Source organism: Xyrauchen texanus, chromosome 31 (assembly GCF_025860055.1).
Source record: "Xyrauchen texanus isolate HMW12.3.18 chromosome 31, RBS_HiC_50CHRs, whole genome shotgun sequence".
In the NCBI taxonomy this organism is placed as follows: Eukaryota; Metazoa; Chordata; class Actinopteri; order Cypriniformes; family Catostomidae; genus Xyrauchen; species Xyrauchen texanus.
Window position 1 is genome coordinate 31,604,669 of NC_068306.1, and position 12,259 is coordinate 31,616,927.

The following is a 12,259-nucleotide window of genomic DNA, read 5'->3' on the forward strand; positions in this document are numbered from 1 at the left end:
GAGACTCATGATTGTTATGAAAGTATAAAAAAGTTTGGTGAGAAACATACCATTTACTATTTTTGGAAATCATCACCAGATATTGCTGTCTCTTGTGCATTCATGAGAGTGCATGGGAGCAGCCCCCACTCGCGAGATGGTGTGTTCAAACAAAAACCTGTTTCATTTATCTAAAACCAGGTCCACCACAGTGATAGTTACAACAGAAAACAACACAGGTGCACAAAAACCAAAGAATGGAACTTACTAAAGGGTTTTAAGTTGACGAATAGATGCATAGATGTCACCTTATTCCTACGCCTCGTGATGCTTTGCGTGAAATGTGGATGGTACTTCCTCTCAGAATTAAACACATTTGTAGTTGCATCTTACGATCATGAATTTTTCGTTGCCGAGTTGATCATTCATTCATATTTCTAGATGTGAGCACAGCCTGAAGGAGCTTAATAAGGACAATATAGATAGCCGAGGTTTGAGAGGACGATTTAAAGAAGTGGCCTCAGGATGTATGTAGAGCTATGAACTGCACATGTTGTCCCTGAGCTCTGTAAGAACATTGTAGCATGTTCTAGCTGAAACGACTTGAGCAAAACATAATACAATACTCACTAAGACCTTGTTTATAGCTGGTATTTGTTTTGATCAGTGGTTCAAAGTAAACCATTTACTTTGACTAACTCGGACAAGTCTATGTTTATTGACAGATTGCACGTTACATGTTGGTCTTGTATGTCTTTTTCTCATACCACTTGTTACATTTTCTTTAACACAGTGCCATCTTCTGGATTCTTGAAGAACAACAGGTATTGGTAATTAAAGCACATAATCACAGTACTAAGTTGTATCTTGGATGATCCGATCCGTGGTCAGGCGAGACACATTGTTGTTGGTTGCACAAATGCATCTCCTGTGAGCACTTGTGACATATAGGATCACTACATCATAAATTAATAAACTGGAAAAAAGTTCACAAAAGACAAACAAGCTTGGAAAAATGGCATTCCAGGTACAGCTGAAATTTCATGTACTGTAAGTGCACACAAAGACATTGAAAAAGATCTGTAAAGATCTCGTACATGTATATGTAAGCTATTTTTAAATTTTAAATACAATTTTAAAAGAGTCATGAACAGTTTAAACTCTCGATTTAGCAGCAGTTGATTGACAGATAAGCACTTCACTGCCTCCTGGATGTATATACAGTGTTTCAAATGTGCTTTTGACTACCTCCATATGTGTTTTTGTGATTTGATCACAAAAAATGTTGCACCCCATTTACACCAGTATATTGTGCTGATCACTTGTCATAGGATCATCCGAATCAAATCCTAATACCAGCTGTAAACAAGGTCTAAATGACCGCTGCCTACTTTTGAGAATGCTACAGGATGACTTCCGGTGGAAGTTCATCCCACATCTGTTTCCCAGTAAGACCCTCAGGAATGAGGTGGATTTACAACATTTCCTGTCAAAATGCATTTAGTTCCTTCTTAGAAAAGAAAAGAATATGTTACAGTAATGTTTTATATTTATAAATGTACAGACCCTTTGGAGAAGTGTGCTTTATCTTTTCTAACTGATTGGACTTACTGTTTTCCAACAGCGGACGATCAAAAACTGGAAAAATCCCATTCATTTACATTGATAGAATGTTCAGATGGGTCAAGACTATTCAAACTCTGTCAAAATTCAAATGAGCCACACAAGACATATTTTACCTTTAGCTACTCTAATCAATCTATCTTTCTGTATCTAGTAATCTGTATTCCTCTCTATCGATTGATTGTCTCTCCATCCATCTGAAACTTTCACACCAGGCTTTTCAAGCCAACCTAAAGTTTGTCCACATACTTTTTAATATAATTGAAAGGAGTCCCCATTAGGGTTGCAACGGTATGATATTTTCACGGTATGATAACCGTCTCAATTTCGCGCCAGTTACAATGGTCCTTAAAGGAGTCAAAACGGAAGTTTTTTTTATTTGTTTTATTTGGTTGAACAAACGCTTTATTATAATTGAAACTTGAACATTTTTAATGGAAGTATGTGTAAAAAAAATAAAATAAAAAAAAGTTTCTAATAAATAAATATAAGTAGAATAAATAAGAAAGCTAACAGAATTATAATAATAAACCAAATTATAAACATGATAAAAAATAGTATGTAACTATACCATGTTATATAATAGTGGAGCGGCTAAGTGATATAATCGTTCAGTTTATGATACAAGCGTGAAAATTGGCATGAGCAGTCTCCATGGGTCACTTGACAAGAAAATTGTCCGAGCCACTTGAAATTTCAAGATGGCGGCCATTTTTCAAGATGGCCGACACCTGGATCCTCAAAAGATCAATTTTCCGATAGAAATGTATGGTTTTTTTTTCATTAAGGATGATTTGGTGTCATTTTATTTTATATGTTTTAGATTATTCTAAAGTACAACTTTTAACGCATCAAATTACAGTTGTGTTGATTTGTTGATTATAGATAGATTAGACAAGAGTGAATATCTGCACTACCAGGGCACACTGGTGATATATCACTGCTGTTAAACTCAGAGTGGGGTTCAATGTCAGCTAATTGTAAAGTTAGTATCCCAAATGCTGTCTAATCTACCCCAAAACAGTTAGCCACACTATGCATACTCTCATCTGCATACAATTACCATATGCATTTCACCTTCCAGACACGTGATTACTGCATCTAACGGTACAAGAAACTGTATTATAAGAAATAAGACTGTAAATGTCACATGTGCCCAAAGGTTAGATGCTGCACCATGAAAAACATTATTTATTAAGATATTAACTTGTTTTCAAAGAATATATATGAATATCCCTTGGCAAAAGGTTTTTATGTTTGCTGACATAAATCTAACCTAAGCAATTTTGCTTCTCAGAAAACCTTTTAAATCATTTTGTGTGTTTTTATTGACATTTACATTTACATTTATGCATTTGGCAGACGCTTTTATCCAAAGCGACTTACAGTGCACTTATTACAGGGACAATCCCCCCGGAGCAACCTGGAGTTAAGTGCCTTGCTCAAGGGCCCAACAGTGGCATCTTGGTGGTGCTGGGGCTTGAACCCCCGACCTTCTGGTCAGTAACCATGAGCCTCAACCACTGAGCCACCACTATTGAGAAGTTAAATATTTAGTACTGGAAACAAAACGAAAATTATAAAAAAGATCTTTGTGCAGCATTGTCTGATATCATCGGATTACTAAGATTTTATATTTGACCGGTATTTTATCTAAAAAAAAAAACAGCTGAATGGCAAATGCACTTTTCATAATATTTGAATTAGTCTAGAATTGGGATTTTAATGATGCGATGAGGGTCAGGATGAAGTGGAGCAGGCAGCACAATTGATGTGCATTGATGTGTTTATTTATTTATTTATTTATTTATTTATTTGACATGGACAGACAATTACATTGGACGAACCATATGCATTTAAGTGTTTTAGCACAAATGCTAATTTTCAACACCTGTCCACGGGAGGCTTTAAGAAATAAAATACAATAACAAAACTAATAAGCAAAATAATACTAAAAATACTAACAGAAAAGAATAGCTAAAATATACCATGTAATTACAGAGAGAAGAGAAAACAAATTGCATACATAAATTATAAAGCAGAAGCATCAGAGTCAGCGAATATCATTAGTTATTCATGTGTGCACTGCTGTTTAGTTTTTAGCCATTGTTTAAGTCCTCTGTTGAAAGCTTTGCCATCGGTCTCTAGTTTTAAATCAGTAGGCAAAGCATTCCAGAGTTTTGGCCCCTTTACTGAGAAGGCAGACTGACCAAAAGAGGTCTTACACTTTGGGACTAAACAGTCACCTCTGATAGTGGCTTGTGTGTTCGCCCCCTGAGAGCTTTGGCGTCTACTGATTAATATAGAAAACTGTGGTGAAACATGATTATTTAGACATTTGAAAACCAATTTAATATAATTAAAATCAATAAAACTGTCAAAACCAAGAAGCTTATGCTTTCTTGTAACATCACAATGATGCCATCTCATGGGTTTCCGGTCCATGATTTTTATTGCCTGTTTGTAAAGTGAGAGAATCGGTATTAATTTATTTGGAGAGATTTGTGACCATGATGTGACACAATATGATAGGTGTGAGAATATCATTGCATGCATATATAGTTTTGCAGTGTGACAGGACAAATCCCTTCTTATAAACCGAAAACAATTTATATTTGGTCTGACCTTCTTGCAGATGTACTTAACATGATTATCAAATTTGAATTTTTTATCCAGAATAATCCCAAGGTACTTGACTTCATTGACTGCTTCTATTGCTTCATTTTTTATTTGTACCTCAAATATATCGCTAACCGACCTATTTGGTATAGAGAAACACATGGAGACTGTTTTCTTAACATTTAGCGATAGATGAGATAACTCGAGCCAGTTAGAGATATTCGTTAATGCTGTTGTCAGGTGTTCACCTGCCAGACTGGGTGTTTTAGTAGAAACATGGACCACAGTGTCGTCTGCATACATCTGACAGTTTACGCCTGGACAGCATTTTGATAGGTCATTTATATACATTGTGAACAGCAAAGGGGCAAGTACAGACCCTTGCGGTACTCCCATGTTGTTGGCTTGCAGAGGTGACCTCACCCCATTTACCCTAACACATTGCTGTCTCCCGCCCAAATAAGACCTAAACCACTGTAAAGCTTCTGAAGACATTTTAAATTGATTTAATTTATGTAGCAAGATACTATGATTAACAGTGTCAAAGGCCTTTTTTAGGTCCAGGAACACCGCCCCAACAACATTTCCTTTATCCAGTGATTCTTTAATTTTATTGATCAAATAACAGTTAGCTGTTTCGGTGGAATATTTGTCTCTAAATCCAAACTGTAATGGATAAAGCAAGTGATTAGACTCTAAATGTTCCGCTAATTGCTCGACGACAATCTTTTCCAGAACTTTAGAGACTACAGGAAGGATAGCAATAGGCCTATAATTGCTTGATATTTCCTTATCCCCCGATTTGTAGACCGGTGCAATTATTGCTGTTTTCCAGCTCTCTGGGAACATATTTGTTTGTATTGATAAATTGACTAAATAAGTAACTGGCTCTAACAAACAGCTTTCATATCTTTTAATTAATGCAGCATGTATATTGTGTATGTCCTTAGACATAGAGTTACTCATGTTTACAATCACCTTTTTAACTTTATCACAGGATACCTCTTTTATACAGAAGGAGCCTGTGTGAGCATTGTCAGGCTCTTCAAGAGATGGCTCAATATATTTAAAATTACTTGCTAATTCTTTTACGGAGTTGATAAAAAAGTATTAAAAACATTTGCAATAGCCACATTACTCTGAATCAGATTATGACAAACTTTAAGACCATTTATTTTTGAGTGTTTATGTCTACTTGAATTAGTTAGTCTATTTATATGTTGCCACATTTTAGAACTATTGCCACTAGCTTCTTCAATTAGTTTAGAGAAATAGTTAGTCTTTGCCTTTCGCAGCTCTGATACTACCTTGTTCCTCAAGCCCGTATAAATAAGGTGGTCAATATTAGTTTTTGTTATTAAGGACTTTTTAAGAGCAATATCTCGCTTTTTAATGATCTGACGGATGTCACCATTAAACCATGTACCTGTGTGCATCGCATTACAGATCTTCTTTAATATATTATTACAAAAAAAAGTTAGTGTACTTGTTAACAATTTGACAAAAGTTTCAGTGAAGAGCATGCTTGAGATGAAATATGACATGAGTGATGTTTGAAGAAAACCCAAAAGAAATCAAGCTAAATATCACTTGAATGTAGAATATTTGTATTAGGCATCATTTCTAATTAAGCCAAATAATGCAACAAGTGTAAAAATATTATTGAATTGTGTGTTTTTAGGATTTATTTTAGGATTATTTGAAAAAACGTTACAAATGTAATTTCCATCACTGAGTTCTATTAAACACAATGCAGAAATGACACTCTGGTGGGAATTTTCTTGACTTTTAGAAAATTGACAAAAATGACAATCACCTGTGATGCATGTACATACACACACTGCAGCAGATTGTTTGGAGTCAAATTAAATAAAGCTGTGGCTGATGGGGCTGCTGTGGCTCAAGTGGTAGAGTGGGTTGTCCACTAATCGCAGGGTTGGCTCCCAATGGGAGGCTAGCGTCTTGCATGTTAGCTCTGCCGTCATTGGTGTGTGAAAGTATGAATGAGTTCACAGTGTAAAGCGCTTTGAAAACCGCTAAGTTAAAAAAGCGCTACATAAGTGCAGACCATTTATTTGCCATTTAAGTCCACAGTGCTAAAAAGTGTCCAAAGTTGATGTTTCAATATTTAAAGAGTAGAAAGTTTGGACACACCATCTGTCTGTAACAGTCTACCGATCTCTTTCTCTGTCCAGGTGGAAGTGAAGCCATACGTCCTGGATGACCAGCTGTGCGATGAATGTCAGGGGACTCGCTGCGGTGGCAAGTTCGCTCCTTTCTTCTGTGCTAATGTGACCTGTCTCCAGTATTACTGTGAATACTGCTGGGCGGCTATCCACTCACGCGCTGGCCGGGAGTTTCACAAGCCCCTGGTGAAGGAGGGTGGCGACCGACCCCGCCACATCTCCTTCCGCTGGAACTAAAGCTGATAGGCCCGGAGATGGAAAGAGAGATGAGGGGAGAGTAGGCTAGGGGTCGCAAACAAAATCATTATCTAAATAAATGCACTTTTCTGTTGCTGGTTCCTTTTTAGTTTAATAAAAAAAAAAAAGAAACGACACCAACAAAAAATACAATTAATTTGTCATTTAATATATTTAAAAAGAAAAAATGGATGTGTTATCCAAAAAAGATTCAGGAAGAAAATATCTAATCCATCTCTCTATTTTTTTAAAACTTCATTCTATTTCATTTTCAAGTGCACAGAGATTTGAATATATTGAGTATTAGTATAATTTGTCAGTAAGTATCTGCATGACTTTTAGAATTGACTTGTTTTTTCTTTTGTCTATTTTTTTTTTACATTGCATTTGGAAGTATTACATCCTATTTTAATTGAATCAAAAAAGGCGTTAAACGAGAAAAGAAAAAGTGCGAGATGAGTGAACTTGTTTCTTTGCCACCCAGAGTGCAGATGTGGTCTAAGATCTCAGTTGTTAACCAAAGCTTGGGATTTGATAACAGAAGAAGCTAATTCTCTCAACTTTATGTTTTTGTTGTTTTATGTTAATCTTTGTTTCCTAACGACAAGTGATTTCACAACAGCTGTCTGGATTTGATCTCCATTTTGCAAGACATGCAAGATAACTAATACCTCAAGCTTAGCTGCTAGATTATGTCATATATATATATATATATATATATATATATATATATATATATATATATATATATATATATATATATATATATATATAAAAAAGAAAAACAAGCTGGTCTCCACCTTACCCCCTGGACCACAGAAAAGGACATCAGCAAAAAGAAAATTAAGAAATTATGCTCTCTAACTTAATGATTTAATACTTAGATTTCAACAATGGTAGGAAAACGTCATCCTAGTGGCGAATGTATATTGTTAAAATTACAGTAGTCTGCCAGCAAGCAGGTTCAAATGCAAGGAACTTTTCGTCATTTCTGGTCCAGCTTAGCTCGAAGCAACCATCGTTCTCTCAGGCTGTCAGCAGCAAGCCTTTGTGTTTTTCTTTCAGCTCGCAACATGTCTCTCTTAAGCCTTTACCCAGCCCACAGACACCTAAAAACCCCAAAAGACGTGCACGTACAAGCAGAAAAACAGCGAAAGCTACTTTTAAAGGGATAGTTCACCTAAAAATGTAAATTCTGCAAATTTTCCTCTTGATGTTGTTTTTAAAAATGTAAAACGAGGGATGAGTAAATTACAGATTTTTGAATTTTAGGTGAGATATCCCTTCAAGAAAGTAAGAATGATCTAACAATATACCTCCTGTCCTGCAGCAGCTGTGCCCACTCAGCCTGAGTGTGAAGCATAAGTGAAGGTAGTCCACCCCCCCATTAGAACATTAGAGGTTTTACTTTCAGACATTAGGGAACCAAAGATGGCTGTGTGCTAGCTAGTGAAGCCACGGCTGTTTGCTTTTTCTTTTCTTTTTTTAAACTGCCCTTCAAATGAAAACCATTTTATTTAGGTTTGTTATTTTTGCCCCCAACCATCTTCCCATTCATTTTAAAGACCAAATGGGCTCCAGCAAACCAAAGATTGGCCTTGAATTGATCAGCACGCAGTTAAATTCATAGTAACACTAGTGAAAACCACTGAACCCAGTGTATACCGGCCTTTTAGCAAGTCTACCTGCTTTTCCAAAGGTCAAACAAAGGCATTTGTAGTTTATCCATTCGGTAATGTCAAGGAGTTTATGCCAGGCATCAGGTTTTGCAATGTCAAGTTTTAAACACTTGCATCCAATTCGGTAAAGCATCTATATCTACTAGCTTAAAAGTCAGGGAGTTAGTGATCAATTAAGACTTGATACACTAGTGAGAAATGTATCCTCATGTTGGCTTGATGGTGTTCTGTTGCACCCATTCAGCACTACTATCACTTGAGCTTGTGGGTGTGGTGATTGAACATTTTAGAAGTTAAACACTTTTTGAAGAATTTGCTGTTAATGAGATGGCAGAAAAGAAAAAAAAAAGAAAAAAAAAAGATAAAGATTGTTTTATACATTGCCTGCTGATTTTTTGGTACAGTGTTTTCTAGCTAAATTATTTTGTCATGCACATAAACATTTGTTATGCACTACTTTTCTAAATATTTTTTTTTCCAACAGTCATTTTAGGCACATTTTTCACAAATGGAAAAACTCCTTTTTGCAATACCTCAATTTTTCACATGGTGAAAGTTAGCTTTTGTACTTTTGTTACTGAGAGATCTGCATATATGGAAATTTTCATTTTAAGAGAGGAAAAAAAAGTTGAGTGACTTTAATATATATTATTTTCAATTATGCTTTTTATACATTTCAGTGCTGATGAATATTTACAGCTAAGCACACACTTGTGTTGATGCGACAAATCTGCAGAGGAGTGATCAGTGTATTATTGCTTAAGGTCATGGCTCTTGTACACTAGATTTTAATGACAAAAATAGATTTAAAAGTTCTGACAGTAGCATGGCAAGAACATGTCAATGTTAATATTGCGAAAACGGCTAAAGATAAACTTGTCATTTTGGTTTCCTCTCTATAGCTGGAATATAAACTATAACAATATATGGAGAATGCGAAATCTGGTTCATGTTTAGGCTGATCCTCGTATCACAAGAATGGATGTTTGATGTTTAGATATTTTACCATTCGAAAATATATATTCTAGAACTGCCAACTAGTTCCTATTGTAATCCTAAGCATGCATGAGATAAAAAAACCAAAAAAAACTTACATGAATTAGCTATTGAAATTAATCGTTGTGGTTGTGCACCAGATGTTTCTAACCTTTTAATTTGTGAAGGCCACCCCACACCCTGCACCTTCCCTATGTTATTCTTGATGCTTTCTCCATAATACAGTATGAAAAACAAAACATGAAATTCACAAGATTAAAAACGCTAAACATTAAATTTGCAGTGCAGGACAAGAGCATCATCTTCTAGTACGCTGTTGAAAAGGCTTGATCCCCACTGTCTGTTTGAAGTAAAATCCAAACCTTTTTGTTCGGAGGAAGGGGAACTTGAGACTTGAATGTGGTAAATGTTGCAAGTTAACTTGGAGTTGTTATGTGCAATACTTTTTTTTTTTGTTTGTTTTCCAGATAAAGACTCTTCGCAATGTAATTCTTTAATGCCATTTTTAATTGCTGACATTTAAAGAAGATGTTAATATGTTTTTCACAGTCATTTTCTACTGTTGTAATCCTTTTCATGCTGGTGTTTGTAAAAAAGAAAAGAATCAAAACTATTTGTACTAATATAAATAATTGAAGTTATTTTTAAAACATTAAAGGTTTTGTGCTCATTTGCTTATTTTGTTTATTTCAAGCTACTGTGATTGATTGCATTGTAATTATTAGGTCAACAATGTATTTAGCTGTTTATTGGTATATTTTTAATTGGAATGTATAATTAATTTTTATAATTTTGATCAGATTTTTGTTATATTTTTGAGGTGAAGCTTTTAATATGTTAAAGTGTCTAGTTTTTACTAATTGCTATATTGTGCTCCACAATATATGGTTCACATTTTCTGAAGGAAAATACATATTTAAATATCTGTCTGTTAATGATGTTACTTAATGGCAAAATTTCAATAGTTTTTAACTGTGTATGGGAAGGTTGTTGTATTTATAAATAGCATTTTTTACTTAAGATATCACCTTAATTTTTATTGTCATTTCACTTTATAAGTTACTATTTTTGTATTTTTCTTTCTAATTAAGTTATGTTATACGAAAAGTCCATATTCTAGGAGTTGGTCTGTAAGTGCTAGTGAAATAAAAATTAAATCTAATGTTATTTAATTGTTTGCAGCCAACTATTTATAACAATATGCATAATTTTTAAATATTTGTAATGTGAAATGTCGAATGAATAAAACTTAACTGTGACAGGACAGAGTTTTGCATTTCTTGATGTGTATTTCCTAAAGATGGTATTTGTGCTTAAAATATTGTCCCACATCTACCTCTCTAGATTTCCTCTTTAGAATACATATGAACACTGATTATGTGATGCAACTCTGAAATCATTTTATTTTTTTATTTTCAATCAGTCATATTCACCAATAATTTATGAGGTTGTGGACTCCAACCTTTGGACTGTCCAATATGTCATTTTACATAATTAACACAACTTAATATATTATATGAATTAAAAGTGAGCTTTTGTAGTGTTTTATAGCTATACAGATAAAGGTTGGTTTTGACTAGGTTTTATTTTGTAAGTCATTATAGTCTCAATAGCACCCTCTGCTGTTCTAAGAGTGGTGCTTTTTATTGATCTTTGTTCCTAAATGTATGTTTGTCACATGACACTTAAGTTCCCCTTCTGTCACTCACTCGACGTTGTGTCGATGTAGTGACACTAGGGGTCTCTCTTGAGCGCCTCTGTTGCCTCTGAACTTGAGAAAAGGCCAATGAAAAATTGGCGAACAGAATTTGCATGTCCCTTCCTCGGACATAAAGGTACAAAGAAGGGCACAATACGGCTGTTCATTCAGATTGTTTCTTTAGAGCCGTGCAGTTGTGTTCAGCAAGCTGACGTTTCCACTACTGTTCCACTCAACTCTGTAGAGCTTTGCTGCTGGATCTTACGGCACGTTACCAGCGGCTCTTCTCTGCACGCCGGTGCAGTCTACGCCCCTTGGCACTTCGACAGCACTTCTAAAAGCAAATAACCTGTAATAGAGTACACATTGGCGTTGAACGTATTTTTAAAGATATGTCTTTTTAAAGTTGCCTTTCTGCCTTTGTGTAGTTCTTGGATGCGGCAGATATCGCTCTGCTTCTGACGGTCTTGGGCGCTGCCTCACATGTCTGGGCTGCGATCACACTGAGGCAGTGTTTATGAATGGTTCATGTTCTCATTGCGAAAACATGACCATGGAAATGTTGCGGTCCCAGCTTTCCTTTCTCTGAGGGAAAGCCACTTCAGCCACCCCCCGCCTTCTTCCTACAGGATTGAGGCCAGCACGGCTGGCAATGAACGCCATCCGAGGAATGCTGTGGGCGCAGTTTCGCCAGGTAAATCCCCACAAACCACCCGCCCCCAGCAAGCTCGTTTGCCCTTGGTGGACCTGCGATTTCTATACCGGGCCTTACACAGACTCCCGTTGAAGACACTCACGCAGAAACGTATTCTAACATGCGTCTAGCATTGAGATTGGTTCGCAGTGGTAGACCTGAAGGACGCGTACTTTCACGTCCCAATTTTGCCTCGACACAGACCTGTCCTATGGCTTGCGTCCGACGGCCAGACGTACTAGTACCAGGTCCTCCCCTTCGGCTCTTCCCTGTCCCCTCGTGCCTTCACGCGACTTGCACTGCGGAGATTTCCCCCACCTTTTCTGGGCAAGTACGTCTTGATCCGTTCAGACAGCTCTGCGACTGTAGCATATATAACTCGCCAAGGCGACTTTTGCTCTCGTCGATGTCGCAAATCGGCTGCCATCTCTTCTGGAGTCAGCAACAGCTGAGGTCGCTGCACGCCACTCACGTCCCGGGCAGCCTCAATACGACAGCGGACGCACTGTCATGACAGGCCATGATCAGAGGAGAGTGGAGACTCCGC

General features: G+C 36.4%; 1 protein-coding gene across 2 annotated transcripts in view; it reads left to right on the forward strand.

Moving 5' to 3' along the window:
* The window catches only part of LOC127625120 (cytoplasmic polyadenylation element-binding protein 4-like), a 47,440-nt gene extending 40,066 nt beyond the window's left edge, over window positions 1–7,374 (forward strand). For both annotated transcript variants that reach the window (XM_052100205.1, XM_052100206.1), the window contains one exon: window positions 6,417–7,374. In XM_052100205.1, the coding sequence (XP_051956165.1) occupies window positions 6,417–6,644 (228 nt within the window). In that variant the 3' untranslated portion in view covers window positions 6,645–7,374. The remainder of the gene's footprint in view (window positions 1–6,416) is intronic.
* Window positions 7,375–12,259: the final 4,885 nt, after the last annotated feature.